General features: G+C 47.4%; 2 protein-coding genes and 1 pseudogene across 3 annotated transcripts in view; 1 reads left to right on the top strand and 2 right to left on the bottom strand.

Moving 5' to 3' along the window:
• CCNY (cyclin Y) overlaps positions 1-7972 on the bottom strand; it is a 131234-nt gene extending 123262 nt beyond the window's left edge. Inside the window, exon 1 of one of the 2 annotated variants that reach the window (XM_055087817.1) lies at positions 7757-7972. In XM_055087817.1, the coding sequence (XP_054943792.1) occupies positions 7757-7910 (154 nt within the window). In that variant the 5' untranslated portion in view covers positions 7911-7972. The remainder of the gene's footprint in view (positions 1-7756) is intronic. The other variant, XM_024129613.3, reaches the window with a different exon arrangement.
• A 1358-nt stretch (positions 7973-9330) lies between these two features.
• Positions 9331-20520, top strand: LOC102986935 (endogenous retrovirus group V member 1 Env polyprotein-like; annotated as a pseudogene).
• The window catches only part of CREM (cAMP responsive element modulator), a 112597-nt gene continuing 104413 nt past the window's right edge, over positions 15728-23911 (bottom strand). The window contains exon 13 of the mRNA XM_055087805.1: positions 15728-16215. Within this exon, the coding sequence (XP_054943780.1) occupies positions 16188-16215 (28 nt within the window). The 3' untranslated portion in view covers positions 15728-16187. The remainder of the gene's footprint in view (positions 16216-23911) is intronic.

The raw sequence follows: 23911 nt of genomic DNA, 5'->3' as shown, positions 1-23911 counted from the left end.
CAGGAGCCAGCTGACATGTCTGCGGAGGCTGGTACATCTCTGCTGAGCATGGCACTCACATCTATCACACCCAGTGAGCCCCCACTATACAGCCCAAGTAGGGGACAAAGACCACAAAAGAATGACCCAGAAATTAAAATTACATATGTTAGGTAATGTGTCTATCAAATAATGAAATCAGGTTGAAATATTTTTTTTAATCAAAGTAGGATAACCAGAGGAGACTAGACACTTATCCCAGAGATGTTACCATTGCCCAAATATTTTAGAACTCCCTTTCAGTCCAACTTTTGAGCCATATGAAAAACAAATAAAAAAACAAAGTTCCTTTACAAAGTCAAAACTGTTGTATAGAATGTCAATATTCTGACAAAGGCGAAGAACAAAGGATTTCAAGGTTTTCCACTCCAGTATTTAAGTGTAACCTCCCCAGCAAGGAAACAGAGAAGCCCAAAACGTAGCAATTTGGAACTGACCATCCCTGAGATGATCTCTCTTCTCAGAGTCACCAAGAGACTTTCTAGGCAAAATCTTGCCGACTGAGGAGCCTGCCAATTTGTCAGCTGTCAGACCAACCACACTCAATTTTAGCCTCAGCACACCCCTTTTTCCAAGCTGGCAGAGAGCAAAAGAAGCCCCAGAAGAAGTAAAGGAAGGGAGCCATACGAAACAGCTATCAGCAGCACAAGCAGCTGAGACAGGGAACAGAGGGCGAGGTCTCCTCTGACCTCTCTGCAGCTGTGGACCCAGCCAGTCAGATTCTTCCATGAAAAAGATGGGCACAAACTGCCCCAAAAAACTCGCTCAGGGCTTCCTGAGCCTATTTTTCAGCCCATCAATTCCTCTTTATTTAAAGCAGTATTTTAATATAATAAAGCACCTGTATGCATGCCTCAAAAACCTTATTCTTTGAAGAGTTTTTTTTTTTTTTTAAATCCCTGGCCTTACCCTCTCTGTCTGGGCACAGACTGACGTTCCCAGGAACCCAGTTCCGCGGGCAGCCAGCCAACTGGCTGGCTGGCTGGGGGGGCCGGGCATCCCCAGGAGTCGGGGAAGCTGTCTCAAATACTCATCCCACTTTCACTGCGTGGCATCGTGGTATGACTTTGGAAAGATGCAACCCAGAAGGGCAATAAATGCTAGAAAGAGGATGATTTCTATTCCAAATTCTACTGCCAGCAAGCTCCCACTCAAAGGTCACAGAGCTCTGCATAACCTCATCCTACCCAGCTCTAAAATTCCACTTATCTTTCCAGTACTACCTTGAATGCTTGATATGTTGGTTGGATGAGACCCTTGGCTTCTGGCTTCTCTGGCTATGGAAATTTCAAACACAGGTTGCTGTAGCTCTTGCAGCACACTGCATATTTAATCCAAGAAAATCAACAAGAGCACCGTGTTCATCATGACATACGTGCATCTAGTACTTTCTGGTTTATTAAGCATTTTAGTCTCATTTTAGGTCCCTTGGGTCATATGTCAAGGCAGTATTTTTCTTTTAATAAATTTATTTATTTATTTTGGGCTGCTTTGGGTCTTCGTTGTTGCACGCGGGCTTTCTCTAGTTGCGACGAGCGGGGGCTGCTCTTTGTTGCGGTGCGCGGGCTTCTCATTGCGGTGACTTCTCTTGTTGCCAAGCATGGGCTCTAGGCGCAGAGGCTTCAGTAGTTGTGGCTCGCGGGCCCTAGAGCGCAGGCCCAGTAGTTGTGGCGCACGGGCCTAGTTGCTCTGCAGCATATTCCCGGACCAGGGCTCGAACCCGTGTCCCCTGCATTGGCAGGCAGATTCTTAACCACTGCGCCACCAGGAAAGCCCTCAAGGCAGTATCTTTAAGCACTCTTTTTTAAGCAGAGAGGAAAGTGGCTCAGTAGGACAGTGGCCCCACAGCAAAGGCAGAGTCATGTCCGGAGCGCAGACCTCCTGATTATTGGGCTCCTGCTTTTTGCCCTCCAACAACTTCACAGACCCAGAGGCACATTCTGTAAACCCCCTGGGAACAGCCTTCTCTCATTCTTCAGGAAAGGTAGGATAGGACAAGAGTGAGTCTTGAAGCACAGAGAGGAAATGATCTCCTACCCAAGACTCCCAGCAACAAACTCAACATTTCATGATGACGCGAAGGCTGCAGGGAGAGTGAGCTCTCTCCCTCCTTCCAGCTACCAGCTGAAAATGATACCGAAAGCACGAGAGGCTCTAACATCAACTGTTGGTGCCACAGACTTACCCTGGGTGCCTAGATGTTGAATCTTTAAAGGATCTGTATTTTGAAGTATGACAAGCATGATACTGTGAATTGCTCTCTTGTGAAAAATACCAAACACTGCTTCCTTAAAGGTAAGTCCAACACTATATGCTTGGAGCTAAATCTCTGACCCTGCGTGATTAAAACAGGATTTCAAAGCTGCTCACGTGGCTTGCCTCTCATTATATTTTTCCTTTTGGTTCTGCCCTTTCCTGGATAGGAATGGATTTAATCTTTGTGTTGTTAGTTTCATCTAGCCAGAAATGTGAAAGCAATTCATCTCCTTAAGATGACAGAAACAATCAGCTTTGTAGGAAAGGGTGAGAAAATCTACAATTCCAAAAAATTATTTAATCTTCACTCCTCCCTAAAAGGAGCAGAAAAGTAAAAATCCTATTCGCAAAGTATCACTATCCAAAAGCACACAGGCAATAACTGAACCTCTGAAAACAAGACAGGCGTGGGCCAGGCACAGATCACTCCCTCCCTAAGTAGCTATCACAGGGTAGTTGAGGTGTGACACTCTAGCAAATAAGGATAAATTGGACCCCAACTCTGCCACTAACTAGCTGTGGAAACTTGAGCAAATTTCTTAACTTTTAAGGCTCGATTACCTCTCCTGTAAAATGAGGAAAGAGATGTGAAGAGATTCACTACCCTCTTCCAGGATCTGCATGACCTGCGCAAGAGACTGCACCTCTCCAAGATTCAGCTTCCTCATCCGTAAAGTGAGCAAATGACTCCCTGATTCTAAAGTAGGGAGGAAAATAAGTGAGTGGAGTGGAGGTCAGGGGGCCACAATCGTTGCTTCATGGAGCCACCACTGTATGCAGTCAGCCCACATTTGGTCGGAACATCTTCACAAACCTCGCAGGCAGCACTGCTAACAAATTTTAGCCTGGAAGCAAAGTCTACAGGCATGCTTTTGCCCGTCAGGCTGGAAAGGTTAAAGTGGGACCGAGACTCGAGAGAAAGAACGCAGAGGAGATCAATTTCCATAGGCTGCAGAGAGCGCGGAAACCAATGGCAGGAGTCCAAGCTCCTGCTCCAAACAGGCACTTAGGTCCGTTACCAGCTCTCTTGCCGCCCCAGCCTTACAGCAGTGGGCTTCCCCCAGCTACCCTGCCGTGCCTGGGGGAGCACCTCAAGCTTCCAGCTTCCCTGGCCGCGGGAGGTTCAGATACCAGTGCCGTATATCCCACAACACATTTCACGTTTAATCCAAGAAAGTCACATGAATGGCTGTGTTCATAATCACATTTGTTTATCTAGTGTTTTTTGATTTATAAGCATTTTAGTCTCATTTTGATCCTTAAGGACGTGAGACCACAGCTAAAGCCATTCATCTGAAGAGACCTCTGAAATAAGACTAAACCTATCACACTGTTAAACAGATTTCCACCAGCCACTGGTTTCCTTTCAGTTTGGTTGTGTTTTTTTCTTTTGTTATGCTTTGACATCTTTCTTCAGTTTCATTTTCAGGGTATCACCTTATCTGCTTAGCTCTCAGGTGAAAACGCAAACCAACCAACAAGTTTCACACCCACTCTGCTGTCGTTATCACGAGTCCTGTTCATCCCCTGCTTGCTTCTGCTCCCTCTCACCCAATAAATACACACACTGACGCTCTGCCTCTGAGGTCCTTCAGTGCTGGCTTCACTCATTCATTCAACCAATATTTAAAGTGGGTCTTCAAGGTATCAGGCACTACTGTAAGCACTAAGATTACATCAATGAACAAAACAAAAATGTTCTGGTAGAATTTATATGCCAGAGTAGAAATATTATTACAGTACATACACATGAGTATACAAGATACTACAGGCGACATGCAATTAAGAAATCATAGTGCACAAAATGTATGTTAGGATTGCTGATGGGGTGACCAGAGGAGTGTGAAAGTGGGGTGACTGGGAAGGCCTCACTGAAAGAGGGAGGCTTGAACTAAGACTGAAGGTCAGGGGAGGGGGCTGGCCAAGAGAACACATGGAGAAGAGCATTCCAGGCAGAGGGACAGAGCAGAGGTCCTGGAGTGACAGCATGTCTGGTGTGTTCAGGGAACAGCACTGAAGGAGGCCAGTGTGGCTGGAAAGAGCTAGTGATTGAGGAGGGCAGGCAGATCACAAAGGGCCTTAGATAGTCCACTGGAAGGACTCCACTGTCAAGTTCACTGTAAGGCTTTTACTCCATGTGACATAAGGAGTCGCTGCAGTTTTCTGCGCAGAGGAGTGAAGTGTTAAAAGTTCTGAAAAGGATCTCAGCACAGCTGCAGTGCTGAGAACAGACTGGTGGGTAAGGCGAGAAGCAGGGAGACCAGTCAGGCTGCTTAGACGGCAACAGCAGGAGAGGTTTTAAGAAGCGGTCAGATTCTGGATATATTTTGAAGATAGAGAGTCACGCCTTCCTAGCAGACTGGATATGAGCTGAGGGAGCTATTGGATTGTCAAGGATGAGAGCTGATCCCTGGATGAAGTGGCTCCCAATCATTCTGAGGTCTGAGTTTGTCAACACAAACTGACACTCTGGTACAGATGTTACAATTATCCTGATTTATTTGGTCTCACCGAATTTTAAATTCTCTTTAGTCCATTCCTCTTCTTCTCCTCCCACAAAAATAATCTAATCTGGTAAATCCAGCATGTTACAGATGGAGGAAGTCCTTCCCAGAGAAACCATGGATACGACGCAGTGACACACAGCCTACCCCAGAAGGCAACTCCACACTAGTTAATATTTAGTTAATATTTGATGGCTAGCCAAGCAACAATGGAAAGTTTCCAGTAGTCATTTACTGGCTCCATGACTTTGGGCAAGTCATTTCTCCTCTCTGCCTCATTTCTCGGTCTTAAAGTAAGGATAATATTACCCCCAGGGTTATTGTGACCACTGAACGAATGAGCTGATGTCGAGCATTAAAGCGGCATCCAGCACAGAGTAAGCAATATGTAAGGGTTGTACTTATTACCATCACTGTTGCTAAGTGTTTTTGTTTTTTCTCAATCTCACACTAATTTTACCAGGAGTAATACCTGGGTAACTGATGAGTCTAATATAAATTTCTAAAACAGGAATAACCTAACACTAAGGTACACTAAATACAAAGGCAGGCAAGTTGTCTGTGGGCGTCATGGAAGCCTAATGCAGTCACTGAAATTCTACAAACATTACCTGCTGTGTTTGGGCAGGGAAAACATGAACCTCATATCTTTGTGCTCTAAAGAAACTAACCTAACCCAGCTCCATGAACTTCTCTGAACCTTCCAAGACTAGCTGTCTGGAAGATTTTTCAGGGTATAAGAAATATGGTACTTAGGTACTTCAGGTTTTGTTACCTACTAAAATCAAGAACTCCTGAGATGCAGTTTTTACATGTTTATTAATCACCTAACAATCAGAAGTTAAAATACAGATATATATGTACATCTATACACTACAACTTAAGCAAATCTATTCTCTTCTCCCAGCCTCGGACAGAATGAATTTCCACGGAAAATGCCCCTGAACAACAGTGACACTTCCAAGGCTCACCCAGCCAGCGATTTTCAACCCGGCTGCATCTTAGAATCACCTGGAGCGCTTTACTCATACTAATGCCAAAGCCCAGTCCTAGATTTCTACTCTAATTGAAACCGTTGAGAATGGCCGAATAGGTAAATACTACAAGTATTATTGACTGAATGTGGCAGACAGAGAGAACATTGTTTAAATAGTGAATTAGTATTTCTGGGTTTAAACTAGCCTCATACCAACTGGGTTCTGGGGTGAGAAGCCACTACATCCCAGATTAGAAATCGTCTACAGCCCAGATTAGAAATCCCCTTAACCTACTCTACAGTCTCTCAAACCACTCCAAACCTCCAAAACAAGAGCTGCTGCTCTTCCAAATGTTTTCTCAAAAGCGAATGATGACCAAAACTTAGATTTCTTCCAAATGAAAGAACACAACACTACTGTTTTTTTCTGGCAAAATCCTTCTAAGCCCTACTGCCGAACAGCTGATTACAATTACTTTTATTTTCCTGTTTCCTTACTATAGGCAACAATAACGTGTAGCCTGGGTCTAAGAAATGAGTCTTCCTTTTGTTTGTATTATTTTAATCCATTATTTAAAACACAATGCCTCTACCTGATATTAGGGCACAACATAAGGGAAAAATTATCTTTAATGTTCCAACATTATATAGGACTAAGTGATGATTTCCTACAACAAAATCATTCATTCATTCCTTTAAAACACAATACTTAGTGTTTATTACATGCTGGCCACTTCTTTCAGGTGCTTGAGACCATAGGAATGATCACGAAAAACCGACCTTAATATCCTGCTAGATGCTTTTAAATGCATAAATTTAAAAATAAAGTACGGTTATAGTTCAAAGGCAACGAAAGAGTAGGTCAACATAATGGAAGTCTAAAATAACACCACTAGAAATGTCATACTGAACCCTAATTTACTAAGTGCCTACTATAAACCAGACATTGCTTTTTTTAGTCTCTTACATATGGTACTCATTTAATAAAGCTGTTGTCCTAAAAAGAAGAATTTACTATTTAGAAGAAATTAAATGAGGCCAAACAATGAGAAAATTCTTCCCTCTGGTAGAGTTTAAATTTGGCTTTGTACACTAGATGGAATGCGCCATCCTAAAAGCGACAAGAATAAATTACGATACACTTGTGCCAATTCATTCACACAAGAAATTTTTTCAGATTAGTTCAACCACATCAACTGTGAAAAGATTCAATGGTTATAAAAAAAGTTGTCATAAAAATATATTTCAAATTTTTAAGGTGAAAATTTATAAACTGTATGATGCATAAACTACCCTTCTGCAGATATTAAGCCACGTAGCTTATTGATAAGATGGTACTAATAAAGATACTGTAAGACCAATAAAATAAACAACCATTACTAGGCGCAGCGATCAGTCCTTTAACTTCCTTTACAAACACTAATCCAAACCAAGTCATTCAAATCAGAAATTCACAGGACTGTAATTCAGCCTCAAGCAAAAACGAGGGGACTTATTCCAAAGCTCTCTGCAAATCACTGTGATAATACTGTAAAGAAAAAATTTTACAGCATTCAGGTGAAGCTATCTGACTGCAATCTCTCAAACCCCCCCCCCAAAAAAAGGCTTTTTGTTGGTGGTGTTTTGGGGAGGTTAGTTTTTTATGGAAATGGGCTGAAGGCCAGCAAGTAGGGTCAATTGGCGAGTTTCCGGGCAGCTGACCCAGGCACCCAGTCCTCGGCCTGCCCAGGGTCCCCATACCCTTCCCCTTTCGGAGGACGGACGGCCTCACCCTTCGGCGCGCAACTAGACGGGCGGCTCCGCCGGACAGACGGCCGGAGCCTGGCCTGAACCCCGCCCAGGCCCGCTCTCGGGGGCGAAGACCCCGGCCCGCTCGCGGGGAAGGGCCGAGAGCAACGGCCGCCGGGCGGGGTGCGGGGCGCGCGCTCAGGCGGCGCGGGGCGTCGGAGGGATCAGAGGGACCCCCGCCCGCCCGCCTCACCGTCGATGTTCTCCCGGTCGCTGATGTGCTGCAGGTTGCAGCCCGTGTCCTCGCGGCTCAGGTCGGCGTCGGGCCGACAGGACTCCAGCCGCGAGTGGGCATTCCTGCGGAGCTTGGGGCTGGACGACACGCAGCACGAGGCGGTGTTCCCCATGGCGGGCGCCCCGGCCCCGGCGCGGCCCCGGGTCAGCAGCGGCGGCGGCGGCGCGGCCTCGCCATGGGCGGCCCGGCTCCCCTCGCCCGGCCCGGCGGCCTGTCCGCGGCGGAGGAGCGCCCGCGCCCGCGCGACTGCGGCCGCCCGGCCCGGCTCACCCCGCCGCCGCCATGGCGGGCGCCGCGCAGCCGCCTCCGCGTCCCGGTCGGCCCGGCTCCGCGCCGGCGGCCGCAAGCGGTTCCGGTTCAGGGGGCGCGGCCGCTCGGGATGCGGGGACGCGGCGACTCAGGGACGCGGGGCGGACGCGGGCGGCTGGAACGCGGGCGGCCGTGGACGGCGGGAACGCTGGCAGCGGGGAGGAGCAGCGCCTGGCCTGGGCGTGGGCGGCCGCGGAGACTCTGGGCCCGGCCCTCCCCGTCCCGCCCTCCGCGCCCTTTCGCGCCCCGCCCCCGCGCCCTCCGCGCCCCGCCCCCCGACACCGCCCCGCCCTCTGCCCTGGAAGCGGATGCGCGACCGAGGAGGGTCCACTCCCGCGGGCGCGGGCAGCGCGGCGGCGGCGCGAGGGACCGGTGCGGGGAAGAGAGGTGCGTGCGGCGCCTGGGCCGTGGGGTGGGGACCGCGGGGCTGCTCCGGGCTGAGCGGGGGCGGTGGGGTGGAGCGGAGTGAGGGGCTTTTTTTCTCTTTTATGCGCTGAGAGGCAGCTGGGCAGGGTGGAGGCGCTCTCCTGTCCTGAGCCGCCTGTCGTCTGCCCGGAATGCACCTTGGGCCCGGGCGGCGCCGCGCTCCCCGCAGGTTACCGTCAGATCTATTCAGTAGTGCCTGCTCTCCTGTTTCCCCGACCTCGTCGTGGGCCGTGCGTGTGGGGACTCCGGAGGGTGGTCCCCGCCCCGCCACCCCCAGTGCATCGCTGCACCCTCGCCTGTCGGGACGTCAAAGTAAGGCGGCAGAAACAACCCTCCCACCCTTTCCAGGTGGCCAGGGGAGGCGTGCTGAGGGGAGACGCGGGGACAGAATGCTTTGAACAGGAGAAACCTGGCGCAACACATTTTCCATATGAAGAAACTGAGGTACAGAGACACGAAGTGTTAGTGACGGACGCAGGTACTAACTGGGAAGAAAAGTAAGGGAACTGATACCCAGCATCAGCAATGTGTGTACATCTTGCCAAAGGCAGTGTAAACATGATTTTGTCTAATTCTGGACGACTTTAACCTTTTTTAAACTTGTGTCCCCCTCGTCTCTCAGTAATATTACATTTATTAGTCCGTATTTTAAAAAGTTTCATGCTCTGAACTGTATTATTGCCATTTGTTGGGTTAAGTGGTGGGTGTCCTTGTCCTGCGTTGGCCTGCTGGTCCCCTCTGCAACCATGACTGTACTGTAACGGGGATTGATGGGCGGCCAAAGGTAAGACGATTTACATCCTACCCCCTTACCTGTGAGGTCGATTCTGGTATCAGCACTCTTTCCTTTTTGTATGTGCCAGAATGGCCTCCCCCTTCTCAGAAGAGATTTGCTGAATAAACTGGGAGCTAGTACTCTTAGAACAAGGTGCGGTCCCAGAAGGCAGAAAATCGGAACAGAGGATGCATCTGTTAGTAGCCCCAGATGACCCGCCTTTTGGTCATAAAAATAGTCCACAAGAAATTAGGGAACTGGTAGATCGTGTGGTTTGGGACATATTGGTACCAGGAAAGGCAAAGCATGTTCCCCCAATAGAAATAGAGGAAAAGCCTGGGGAAAAATACCCTTGACAGAGGCACTATCCTTTAAAGCCTGAGGTCTTGAGGCAGGAAGGGGTGGGGATGGGGGCCAACCGCCGCTCACCAAATTCTTGGAACTTGGGCTCATTCGGCCCTGCTAGTCCCCTTCTCTAATTCTCCCCGTCCAGAAGCCTCCCGGGGATACGGGGATACCTGTTTGTGCAAGACTTACAAGCAGTGCATGAGGCAGTCATCCATCCCATTCACCCAATGGTGCCAAATCTGTACACCGTTCTCAAATGCCAGTGGGTGCTCAGTACTTCTCTCTGTTAGACCTCAAGGATGTATTTTTCTGTATCCCCCTACATCCAGACTCCCAGTACCTTTTTGCCTTTGAATGGAAGGAGCTTGACACCCGGGAAGCTATTCACTAACTTGGACAGTGCTTCCACAGGGCCTTCGGGACAGCTGCTGTCTTTTTGGAAATGCGTTAGGAAAAGAACTGAGGGAACTGAGCCTGAAAAATGGAACTCTGTTACGGTATGTTGATGACCTATTAATAAGTAGGTAAAGCAAGATTCAGATCAGAATACTGTTAAGGTCCTAAATTGCCTGGCAGAAAGGGGATATAAAGTCTCCCCAACAAAGACTCAGATTTCACAGCAAGAGGTTCAATATTTAGGGTTTGTTTTGACCCCCATCGCATGAGCCCTGGCCATAAATCAGAAAACAGCCATTAATGCATTACCATCGCCAACCACAAAGAGACAACTCCGAGGCTTTCTCAGAATGGCTGGGTTCTGCCATATCTGAATTCCAGATTATGGCCTTATGGTCAAACCCCTACAGGAAGCTCTAAAGGGAGAAGAAAGGGAACCCCTCTAATGGAGTAGGGACCACCAGTGGGACTTTGAGACTCTAAAGATTGAGTTGAGTAGGGCACCAGCACTAGGGCTTCCAAATTTAGACAAACCCTTCACCCTATCGATGAGAGGTCAGGGATAGCTCTAGGAGTCCTGACCCAAAAGCTGGGAGCAGATCAAAGGCCAGTGGTTTACTTTTCAAAACAACTGGACTCAGTAGCCCCGAGATGCCCCAGCTGCTTACAGGCGGTAGCAGCCACGGCCCTACTGGTCAGTGAGCCTTCTGAGCTCACCGTGGGACAACACCTAGATGCATCAACTCTTCATCAGGTGCAATCTGTGTTAGAAGCCAAAGGACACCATTGGTTAACCGGGGGAAGGTTAGCAAAATATCAGGCTCTCCTATTGGATACCCCTGATATTACTTTAAAGGTGTGCCAAGCCTTAAACCCAGCAACTCTTCTCACAGCTGTCGAAAATGGAGATTTATTGCATCAGTGTACAGAGACAATAGAACAAACTTATTCCAGCAGATCCAGTCTTCTAGATGAACCCCTTGACAACCCTGAGGCTGAACGGTTCACTGATGGGAGTAGTTTTATAGAGATGGGAACCCGAATGGCAGGATGCTATAGTTAGCTTAAATGAAATCATAGAAGCCAAGGCCCCACCACCCCCAGACTTCAGCCCAGAAAAATATTTTTACTAATTCTAAATATGGATTCCATGTGCTACACGCTCATGCTGCCATTTGGAGAGAGAGAGGAATGTTAACTGCTAGAAATTCTTCCATAAAACCTAAAGATTTAATCTTGGCTCTTTTAGAAGCAGTGCAGCTCCTGACCCAGGTGGCAGTAATTCACTGTAAGGGCCATCAGAAGGACGGGTCCTTTATAAGCCAAGGAAATAACAAAGCTGATCAGGCCACAAAACAGGCAGTTCCGTCGCAAGAGCCTGACCAAATCATGGCCCTAGTGATTGGCCCCCCGAACTCCCTGACCTGCCCCAGTATTCCCCACAGGAACAAGAGAATGCTGAAAAATGGGGCTATAAGAAAGAAAGCACAGGCTGGTATATAAAGGATGACAAGTTTCTTATCCCTGGGGCCCAAGAAAGGAGGCTCATTAAGGGTTTACATGGTGCCACCCATGTGGGAGGAATACACTATGGGACTTGATACAAAGGACCTTTTCAGGAAAGGGGCTTAAAGGAACAATAAAACGAGTGACCCTTGCCTGTGATTTGTGTACCCATAATAATCCGCAGGCCCATCCAATCCCTCCTTCATTACTCAAGCCACTCCAACCCCGTGGGACATACCTGGGGGAAGACTGACAATTAAACTTCACCCAAATGCCCCCACAGTCCGGATATAAATATCTTCCTGTGTCTGTCAGTACTTTTATAGGATGGGTGGAAGCCTTCCCCACTCAATCTGAAAAGGCCACTGAAGTCTGTAAGTCCCTCTTAAATAAGAGACGATTCCTCGGTTTGGGCTTCTAAAATCCCTCCAGAGCGATAATCGGCCCTCCCTCATAGCGAAGATCACCCAAGGCCTATCGACTGCCTTGGGAATTAGCTACAATCTGCACACCTCTTGGCACCTCCAATCTTCAGGAAAAGTAGACAAAATGAACCATACTTTAAAGAAAACCTTAACAAAACTTTGCCAAGAGATTCATGAGCCCTGGACCAACCTGCTTCCTATTGCACTCCTCAGGGTTCACATAGCCCCCAGGAGTCGCCTGAAGTTTAGACCATTTGAAGTGACCTATGAGAGGCCCTTCCTTACCACTGGTATGAGGAAGTGAGCCAGAGGCTACAGTGTGTTATTAACCTGGGACAGGTTCAAAAGGCAATCTTGGACTAAGCCAAGAAGTCACTGCCAGGTCCCACTAGGGATAAAACAGAAGGGGCAGCCCCTCCACAAATTAACTTCAGGGACCAAGTTCTTCTTAAAACTTGGAAGGAGGGATCCCCTGGAGATCAACTATTACCAAAATGAAAGGGCCCCTGTAGAGTAATTTTAGCCACCCCCACTGCCATTAAACTACAAGGAATACCTAGTTGGGTACATTTATCTAGATTAAAACTCTTGCCTCCAAAAACCCCACAGGCCACAACAGAAGAATACGCCTGTGAGACAGTAGAAGACCTGAGATGCTTATTCAAAAACCAAGCACCACTAACAGATGAGTAAAGGGGGATGTGGTAGGCTGGACTTCTGTTTGATTACTTTGTAATAGTTTTGCTCACATCTTGGCAGTTTGCTCAACCACCCCCACTGAAAAAGCATCTCTTTTGTCCCTCCTGGGTCTAGAAGACCAGAACCAATGACGGAGTACAAAACGTGGGCACTTCTCTTGGCCCTTCTCCTAAAGAGGGGCTGGGGAGAAAATAATAAGGGAAGGGGAACCTGGAGGGAAAACTCAGTCGTCAACTATTCCAGCATGTTGGCCTCAGGAAATAATCTCTCTAATTGTTGGATCTGTCATCCCCTCGCACAAGAGGGGGTTTCTCGGTTCCGGTTTGTGCCTGTAGATGAGGACATTAATCTCATCCTGACTTCTGAACCCATTAGGAGCACGCCTCTTCTAATAGTGGAACTCGAAGATCATGATGATATCGGGTGTGTAGAGCTTACAGACCCTTGGAACCAAACTGGTCTCTGGATCAAGCGGCCCCTTCTCTGCACAGGGCAAGGAAAACCGTGTTGCCCCTGCCAGACAGATATCTGCCTTACTGATAGGGGAAGCTCGCTCTCTATTTATCCTATGTCTTTTTCCACTTCAAGCTCCTCGTGCACTCCTAACCAGACTCATTGGTGTGTGGACCCATCTCTGCTCTCCCCAGGGACCCAACCCAACACCTCTTATACGCACTGGAAGGGAACAGCAGCCCCTTCCTGGAGGCTCACCAGCAGACCCCATCTGCCTTCAGTGACAAGGAGGGAATAGAGGAAAACTCAGAACTAGATGGAGGACCACTAGACGGAGGGCCCCTGTCCCCCAGATGCAATAATGCACCTAGCTGGGGTTCCCTTTTACGTCGATGGTTTAATTCCACTTCACCCCGCCAAGCTTGCACCCCCACTGGACATCTGTTCCTCTTGGTCCACCGCAAAATAAACTACCCTTCGAAGGGAACCCAAATTCCTCCTTCTCCTGGCCTCTCCGAGCAATGGCCTATCCATGCTTAGACAATGTTCGCTTCCAGGGAGAATGCACTTTGGGACGACTGGGCCCTAAAGGACAAGGTACCACAATATATAATAATGCCATCTCTCAAAACAGACATAGCTGGGTACTCAGACTAATCCTGGCAGGAATTGGGGCGGCCATAGGCGTGGCCGCCCCTGGGGCGTTTTTCCCTATCACAAAACAACCTTAAGAAACCTCACACAGGCCACAGAGAACCTGGCCTCAAAAACTGGTGATGGGAATTCCCTAGTGGTTAGGACTCAGTGATTTCATTACCGAGGGCACGGGTTCAATCCCTGGTCGTGGAACTAAGGTCCCGAAAACCTCACTTGGTGCAGTCCAAAAAAAAAAAAAAATGGTGATGCCTTTAAGGGACCTCCAGGAGTCCCTAGATTCCGTAGACGATGTTGTGTTTGAAAATAGATTAACCCTGGATTATCTTCTGGCTGAACAAGAGGGTGTTTGTGCAGTAATTAACAAAACTTGCAGTACACACATCAACAACTTGGGGGAAGTTGAACTAAATATTCAGTAAATTTATGAACAAGCTAAATGGTTACATGGGTTCAGCTACCCCACTGCCCAAACTATACGGGACTCAATTAAAGGTTACATCCCTGGCATTACTTGGTTCCTGCGTCTCCTGGGCCCTCTAGTGGCAGTAGTTCTTTTGTTATTATTCAGACCCTGCCTGTTTAATCTTTTAGTTAGATTTGTGTCTTCCAGGCTTCAACAGTTCCAAGTGAGGCTCATGGTGGCCCAAGGATTTCAACCCGTTCCATTAGAAGGTGACCCATGTCCCTGTAAGTCCTTGGAACAGTCATCAAGGGACTTCTACACCTCTACGGTAGGCTAGGGTCTGTGGCCCCTGTTCAGCAGGAAGTAGCTCCAGAAGAAGAGACGTTTGGCCCCTTGACCCTTAAGAATAATGGATGTAGGGCTTCCCTTGTGGCATAGTGGTTAAGAATCCGCCTGCCAACACAGGGGACACAGGTTCGAGCCCTGGTCTGGGAAGATCCCACATGCCATGGAGCAACTAAGCCCGTGCACCATGACTACTGAGCCTGCGCTCTAGAGCCTGCAAGCCACAACTACTGAGCCCGCATGCCACAACTACTGAAGCCCATGTGCCTAGAGCCTGTGCTCCACAACAAGACAAGCCACTGCAATGAGAATCCTGCACAGCGCAACAGAGAGTAGCCCCCACTCACTGCAACTAGAGAAAGCCTGCGCGCAGTAACGAAGACCCAACGCAGCCAAAAATAAATAAATAAAATAAGTAAATTTTAAGAAAAAGAATAATGGGTGTAGAATCCCTCAAGGGAGAATGAGATTGGCTGGGACCTAGGGTCATCTACCAGGACACTTGCACCTGGACAGCGCCTCCTTGAACAACAGGAAGCTGGCAACCATAAACGGACCAAGGGGTAAAGCTTCCTTAAGCAACAGGATGCTGAAGGCCGTGAATCAACCACAAGTGATTAAAAACAACCTCATGCCAGTGCAGTAGGGGCGATGTTGACCACTACACAACCTTCCTGGTGGCGGTAACGAACAAGTCTGCCATTTTGAGGTGCCGGCACAGAAAGTGGAAACTGCACATGATCTCTGTATATGGCACTGCCAAGAAGGATGGACAAACTGCCTAAGCCATGCCCCGTGTCTGGCCTTCAGATCCACCCCCACTGTCACCCCATCAAAGGATCCAGGGAGCTCTTTGTGAAGAAGTGGGCAAGGACACCTGGTGCTTGCTTTCACTTCCTTATGCTGCAGCACAAGCCCGCATAAAGCCATGTCTGAAATTCTCATCTGGCCTCTTGTCAATTTCTATTGATTAACGAGTCCAAGGGCTCAGGTTGGTTAACACTTGGAATATAAATGATAGCAAAGTGCTGATACGGAGGAGATGAGGAAGGAAAGTTCTAAAGAACTGCAGCCCCAAAGAGGTGGGTAGGTAGCAAGAAGATGAAATGATTCTCTTTATTAAGGCAGTTCTGACCCTCTTGCTTCCCAGGAAAGCTTGTAACATAATTGTAAGTCAGTGAATATTCAGATTTTCAGGGCTACAGTGCATGGGTAAGATGGCTGAAAATTGGGAGGGGGTTACCATATTGTCTGTTCTGATTGCTCTTTTGTGATTTGAGTGTCGTATGAAAGGAAGCATCCAGTCATTACCATACGTGTGCAGCATATCCATGCAGGCACATTAAATTTTTATTTAATCATAACAATTATAATATTAATGATATGGTTTGAAGGGCTTACAAGGAGACACAGAATGGCACTTAGGAGACAGCATGACTGTCTGCAAGCTTCTCGTGCTGATAGGTCATTGGCAGAACTAGATGGCAGTGTTAACCGAGAAAAGCATCTGGAGGAGGGGGCAGGGTAGCCACAGACTGTTGCCAAAGGATGGATAGCTACTGGTCTGCAGGGACTTTTCTGCACTCCCCCGCCCCCGCTTTGATGTTCCCACCTTATTCCCCTTAGGAATGTGCCTGTTGGGCTTATTCAGGAATATGACTTCTGGTCAGCAGGCCTGGAGAAGAAAGATAAGTATGAAAGCCTTGCCAGTAATTTACCAGGGTGTCAACCCCACCCCACCCCTGCCAAAACACACGCACACACACATCAGAATCCTCCAGGCAGAGATGCCTCCTGTGTGACACACAGTGACACTTTAGGAAAGTCTGCAGAAGCAGTGGGATGCCAAGATGGTAATGAAAGATGTCATTTCTTGAACACCTGCCAGATACTAATTTTTTTTCACAAGCAAGCCCACCCTATTATTCCCCATTTTACAAATAAAGACACTTGAATTCTGATAATTAAACCTGTGGAAGGTCAGACTACTGAGATATGGCCTAAGTGGGGATCTAGTCCATGAGGTCCCCTCTTAGCTGCATCCACCCCACCCTCCTGCCCCCGCCCCCCCCCTCCAGGAATCACTGAACCGGAGGAGAGCAGGGAAGCAGATTGGAATAATGAGGGAAGGAATCTGCAGATGTTTTGAGTAGGAAAGAGACTCACTCTAGTGAGTCTGTCTTGTCTTCTTTCTTTTTGAAGGAGTTTGGGAGTGACTGCTTAGGACTAGTTCTAGACTTGAAGAGAGGGGAGCCTTGTTATTTCTGTGGGTCCAGCCCTCCCGACCAAAGGCAACAACGTTGAAGAGAAGCATTATTCAGAAAAAACTTGTGCCTTTAGCCACAGTATCTACCATGATGTATTACTTGGGATTCTGAATGCAGGAACACTTCCTCAGTATGGATCTAGCCCAGGTTTGGGGCTGGAAGGGGAGAGGGAAGGGGAGCACTGCGGCCTGAGACCCCGTCCTCGAACACTCAGCCTTTTTAGAAAACATCCAGCTGGATCGACTCAATCACACCCTACTCTTTGAGCAGAAAGATGCATTGGGGGATTATTTTTCTTCATCTCCTCCATAATCGCTATATAAGGTTTTGGTTGTTGTAGAGAGGTGCATTTGGAACTTGGGTGAATAGCTAAGTCCGTGCTCTTCAAACTTTTTAGCTATGGCAGCTTTTTTTTTTTTAACAAGGTTTTGAAAGGAATCACAGTATTTAAAACATTAGCAATATCACTATTAGCTTAAACAATTTATAAATATCTACTTACAAAAACAAATCAGTGAGAATAGGCTAGATTGATTGAATCAGGGAGAGCGTAATTACAGTCTCTTCAGCCATACTCATATCCTTGAAATATGAACCAATCGCTTGCACAACTCCCTGAATCACCTCCTAGAAGACAGGAAACACTGAACCAAGTTAACTCAGGAAATGGACCTTTGGTCAAAAGAAGGAAAATGGCTAAGAGCTCGGACCAAATACCTGCTCAGACTATATCTGCTCTTTCTTTATCACCTGGTCGCCAGTTTCCTGTGTCAGTCACTCTGACATTTATAAGGCAGATGTGGAGTAACCAAGACCCTTTGTAGTGCCACCAGTGCTCTTCCTGTCACCTTCTTATTCTCCAAAAGCCCCCCCCCAGTTAGGCCCCCAGAATACTCAGTGGTAACCAGCTACGGGGAAGTATTGACTCTGATAGCAACTTGACTGACCAACATAAGTGATTCATTTATCAACAGAACATTTCTTATGAGTACCAAGCCAGGGACCTTGGGGATGCAAAAATGGATAAAATATAGCTCTCAACCTAGAGAGACTCATAGTCCAGTAAGGTAAACAGTCAAAAGAACAGGTTTAGAACATGCCAAGTGATTGCAGTCACTTAGTGGTAAAATCTGAATACTTCTACTGCCTGTGGATACACCTAAAATTCCACTATGAGAGATTTATTCCTATGAAGTAAAGAATTATATCCAGAGATCCTGTCAGAGTGAAAACTCCCATAAGCAATTAAAGATGGCTAGTAGACTGAAACACTAATGCCAGGCCTTTTGGACCAGAAACATCTGCCCGATTCTGAGGTCAGCTCCCACTCAGCAGAGAACGCTGCGGTGAGGAGAGGAGAGGGAGAAGACAGCACCGCGCCACATAGTGCCTATCCGTGAGCAGACCTGTGTTTACGGGGTAAATAGTGAAGCAGGGACAGCCATAGTCTCTGGGTATCTGGGCGAAGCCCCACGTGGGAGATGATGTATCTATCTTCCTCACCACTGAAAATTCATCTGTCCCCAGGTTAACCAGCCTTAAGGAGTCCAGTCTCTCTCTTGCCAAACTATCTTCTTTATCCCTCCTACTCACCAAGAATAAAAATGGTAAGTGTATGTGTGATGTCTGAGAATTAGGATGTCCTCTGGACAAGGCAGATTCCAGCACCTCACAAAGTCAGGCGTAGGTCAGGTTGGGAGAGGCTGCATCCCTACCCAGTGTCTGTTCTCCCGTCTCCCATAGTACAGGGCCCTTCACCTTGTGAGGAACACAATCTGCCCACCTTAGAGCCCACATCTGGCCACACGACCAAGTCCAGCCAAAGACGTGAGTGGAATCTTCCAGGAAAGTGCTCTGAAAAGGCTCCCTCCTTTTTTCTTTTTGGAATGGGGCTGGAATTCTAGAGCATGCACTTTTAAGTACCAGGTGACCTTAAAGAGGGAAGCCTTGACCTAAGATCATGTCCCTGTGCTCTTTTGCATGAGAGAAATAAACTTATATAAGCCACTGTTGGGAAGGAGCCCTGGTTCGGGAAGATCCCACATGCCGTGGAGCAACTAAGTCCATGTGCCACAGCTACTGAATCCCGCACACCTAGAGCCCATGCTCCGCAACAAGAGAAGCCACCGCAGTGAGAAGCCCACGCACCACAATGAAGAGTAGCCCTTGCTCGCCACAACTAGAGAAATGCCCACGCGCAGCAACGAAGACCCAAGGCAGCCAAAAATAAATAAATAAATTTATTTTTTTAAAAAAGAAAAGAGAGGGGCTTCCCTGGTGGCGCAGTGGTTGAGAGTCCGCCTGCCGATGCAGGGGACATGGGTTCGTGCCCCGGTCCGGGAGGATCCCACGTGCCGCGGAGCGGCTGGGCCCGTGAGCCATGGCCGCTGAGCCTGCGCGTCCGGAGCCTGTGCTCCGCAACGGGAGAGGCCACAACAGTGAGAGGCCCGCGTAACGCAAAAAAAAAAAAAAAAAAAAGAGAGAGATATAAGGCACTGTTATTTTGAACTCCTAAGTTATATGCAGCTAAACCTAATCCTGATCTGGCCAGGATTTGATACTACTCTTTGATTGGAGTTCCATGTATTCATGTTGACAATTTTCACTGCTTGGTCCCCAGATAATAAGGGACTCTGACTTAGAACTGTGGGGTAGTCTTATATGCTTGGCTTCCCAGAGTAGAATCGTGGTTGGAGTGGGAAGATGCAGTAGGCAGGCTCTGGAGCCAAGATAGGATTTTGGTGGCAAAGGGAACTTCTTTTTTCAGCTGCGCCCTGCAGCTTGTGAGATCTTAGTTCCCTGACCAGGGATTGAACCCGGGCCCAGGCAGTGAAAGTGCTGAGTCCTAACCACTGACTACCAGGGAATTCCCAGCAAAAGGAACTTATTTCTCTAAAAGGCAGATTAGTCCCCAGAGAAATTAAAAGAATTAAATAGCTGATACATTATTTTAATATAGCACTCCTTCAGCATCCTCAGAACTAGAGCCGAGGGTTCCTGTGAGTAGGAATCTCCATGAATAGACCCTGGTATATATGCTCAAGAGCCATCTGATCCAGGAAATTGATTCTTTCCCGTTCAAAACCTTTTTTTCTTTCTGGACCTCCCTTCATGACTCCCCTACTAACTACTTGGAAAGGGAGTCCGAAGATCATTTCTGCCACTTTGTACTCCTCCCAGCACAGCCCAGAAGGCTCTTTAGTCCCATGTGGCTGGCGGTGGGGTGTTGGCAGGGGATTCACTGAGTGTCTCCCAGTAGCCGGGTACTTCCACATACCTTTATCTCAGTTAACTGGCCTCAGTTCAGACCCTGTTCCAACACGAAAAACCCAGCAGCATTTTTTTATAATTAATTTATTTATTTTTGGCCGCGTTGGGTCTTCATTGCTACGTGCAGGCTTTCTCTAGTTTCAGCGAGCAGGGGCTACTCTTGGTTGCGGTGCACAGGCTTCTCATTGCGGTGGCTTCTCTTGTGGCGGAGCACGGGCTCTAGGTGCGTGGGCGTCAGTAGTTGCGGCTCGCAGGCTTCAGTAGTTGTGGCACACGGGCTCTAGAGCACAGGCTCAGTAGTTGTGGCTCACAGGCTTAATTGCTCCACGGCATGTGGGATCTTCCCAGACCAGGGCTGGAACCCATGTCCCCTGCATTGGCAGGCAGATTCTTAACGACTGTGCCACCAGGGAAGCCCCCCAGCAGCATTTTTAAAGTAAAACAAGGATAGTTGATGAGTTGTGTTAACTTATTGTCTCTACCTCACATTTTTAGCCTCCAAGAAACTCAAAACACCCTGCAGCTATAGTTCAACATTCAAATAGGCCTGGGGTCCCCAGGAGCAGCGAGGTGGATGCTGCTGAAGTGGGCAGTCTTGTCACCACCCTGCTTAAAATCTGTCAACAGCCTCTCAAACTCCACTCCCGGGCTTCCCTGGTGGCGCAGTGGTTGAGAGTTCGCCTGCCGATGCAGGGGACACGGGTTCGTGCCCCGGTCCGGGAAGATCCCACGTGCCGCGGAGCGGCTGGGCCCGTGAGCCGTGGCCGCTGAGCCTGCGCATCCGGAGCCTGTGCTCCGCGACGGGAGAGGCCACAACAGTGAGAGGCCCACGTACCACAAAAAAAACCCAAAAAAACTCCACTCCCCCTGACCTTCAAGCCCACCCTCCCTCCAGCTCATCAGAAATTCTCAGAACTCATTCCTTGCCTGCCATTCCCACCTCTCACTTTACTCATGACCACATCCCCCAAAACCCTCTTCCTCCTCCCCTGCCCCAGCTCCACATTTTTATAATCCTTCAGGCCCAGCACAAGCACTGCTTTTTCTCAAGCCCCCATGATGCTGGAGATCATAAACTCACATAGATTTTATCTAAAACCACTTTTCTCTTCCTACTTTTTTATGGGTTTTTTTGTGCATTGATTTGCTTGATCCTGCCTACTGAACTGTAAGCTTCTAAAGGGCACCCATGCTTCCCAGACCGCTCAATGTGCTCACCACGTGCCTGGCATCTAAGAGGCACCCCAGGACTATATGTTACCTGTAGGAGGTTAGACAAGAACCCAAACAGGTTCCTTTTTCACCCCCTCAGTCTCCTGGTATTCTTCTTTCTCTCCTTTATTCTCAGCAACAGAAGGACAGGGAATTATTTGGGGACGGGGGAGGTTGCTAGTGGTGACCGTAAAAAGTTGTCATGGATAATTCCCTTTGATTATATGTTGAAATTTTTGAGAAAATATTTTTCTCGTTCTCTGCATTGTGAAGCTTCTGATATTTATAGAGATCTTTTGGCAATAAATAGTGTTTATTACCTTTAATGCTTTCTCTCGAATGTAATTAACCAGGAAAAGAGCCCTTGTGAAATGGAGTTGTACGTCTCAGAGCCTAGCTCTGACTGCGTTAGGAAGAAAAACATCAGAGTGAAAGTATAATTCATTAAGTTGTCTACTTCAAAGGCAGAAATCAGAATTCCACAGCTCAGGTTGCCATGCCTTATGTCTTCTTCTTTTTTACTTTTTAACCTGAAAGCACCCAGATCCTCCAGAAGAAAAATGTGTATGCCGTGTGTGTGTGCGTGCGCCCATGTGCGTGTGTGTGTGTGTGTGCTTGCAAGCGGCACATATGTACTGATAAGCCATATTTCTTCAGTTGACCACTTTCGCCAGTTTGTCCCAAACAGTGGTTTGCCCCTGTCTAGAGATACTTTTTTTTGGGGGGGGGGGGCACACCGCATGGCTTGTGGTATCTTAATTCCCGGACCAGGGATTGAACGTGGGCCTCAGCAGTGAAAGTGCCGAGTCCTAACCACTGGACCCCAGGGCATTTCCTGGAGATACTTTTTATTATTCCCACTGGGGAGGGACTGGACTGCATCTAGTGGGTAGAAGCCGGAGATGCAGCTAAACATCCTACAGTATGCAAGACAGCCTCCACGGCAAGAACCGTACAGCCCACAATGGCAGTAGTGCCAGGGTTGAGAAGCTCTGTCTAAATCTGCCAGTTATTCACTTCAAATATGTCATTCACTCCTTCCTTGAGAACATACTTTTCATAGCCTCTGAAAGAAAATAACAGCAATTACACACTAGCAAGAACTCATTATCTAGTTTAGTTTTCCACTGAAAACTGTGTAAGAGGAAAAGTAACATTTTCAAAAAAAAAGACTTAATCTCAAAACACTTCTTAAGTGTGAAAAGACATTTTCTTATTATGTGAGTACCTACGTAATATCCTCAATTTTGCCTCTTAGCCTACAAAGCCTAAAGATTTAATATCTGGCCCTTTACCAAAAAAAAGAAAAGCTCCTAATCTAGAAGACTGTGGATGTTCTGAAATTTGCTAGGAAACCTCCTTAAAAGTGGCGCTGAAGGACTGCTGGCTGGGGAAAGTTTGGTTACGTATGAAGTCTGATTAGTCCGATTTAGCAAACAAAGCCCATCTGCAGTTACATTATTTAATCAAAACAGAATTGGGGACTTCCCTGGCAGTCCAGTGGTGAAGACTCCGAGCTTTCACTGCCGGGGGCGCAGGTTCGATCCCTGATGGCGGAATTAATATCCCACATGTTGCTCATGGCCAAAAATTAAAAATTAAAAAAATAGAATTGGACTTAAAGCTACATTTATCTGCTATAAACCTAACACTGTACAATTTCGTTTCAGCAAAGAACACCATCTGTCTCACATCAACATTGCCAGTTTGAATTTTTGTTAGTTTTACAGTTTTGTTTTTATCCTATTTGTACATCATGCTTTGACTTAAGACATCCATGTCATGGAAACAGTGGTGTGTCCAGAAGAGGCTGTATCAGGCAGAGAAGACCTGGACAGAAGTCTGGTCTTCCCTCTTCAAATGCAGGGCTCTTAAACTTAATATGCACTGAACCACCCGGAAGTGTTTCACATTCAGGCTCCCAAACTTTTCTCCCAAAGAGCAACATGCGTTGATGGTTCCTATAGTCACGGCTTTGTTCTGGCCTTTGCTTTAGACCCCAAGAGGATCTTTCACAAAGCTCCAAGGCAATCTTCTCTATAAGAGATCCCCACCATGAGTTAGGAAGAAAGGGAGCCCACTCTACCTTAGAATTCATTGTTACTATAAATCCTAAACTGCACTTGTTTGCAGAATATTCTAGAATACAGCAGTGCCTTGAGCTATTTCATTTGTAACCAACTAGCAGTAATTCAGGTTTAAAGATACAACTACTAAACAAGGGAACCTCCAGTTAAAAAAGAAAATATGGCCAAGATTCATTCTCTATCAATCTAGTTAATTTTTAAAAAGCTTTAAATAACATAAACAATCTCAGTAGTCTTACATTTTAGTGATTTTCTGAAATATTCACTGCAGGTTCAAACATACATGCAAAAGCCCTTGCTTCATTGCCTGCAAAACCGATAAATATCTTCATTTTAGATAAAAATCATTAGTCCAGCACAGGCTTCGTGGTTAGTATAGAATCTGTACTACTGAATAAAAGTCTCTGGGCTTCCCTGGTGGCGCAGTGGTTGAGAGTCTGCCTGCCGATGCAGGGGACACAGGTTCGTGCCCCGGTCTGGGAAGATCCCACATGCCGCGGAGCGGCTGGGCCCGTGAGCCATGGCCGCTGAGCCT

Source organism: Physeter macrocephalus, chromosome 11, assembly GCF_002837175.3.
Source record: "Physeter macrocephalus isolate SW-GA chromosome 11, ASM283717v5, whole genome shotgun sequence".
Taxonomy (NCBI): Eukaryota; Metazoa; Chordata; class Mammalia; order Artiodactyla; family Physeteridae; genus Physeter; species Physeter macrocephalus.
This window is presented reverse-complemented; position numbering and strand designations above follow the sequence as displayed.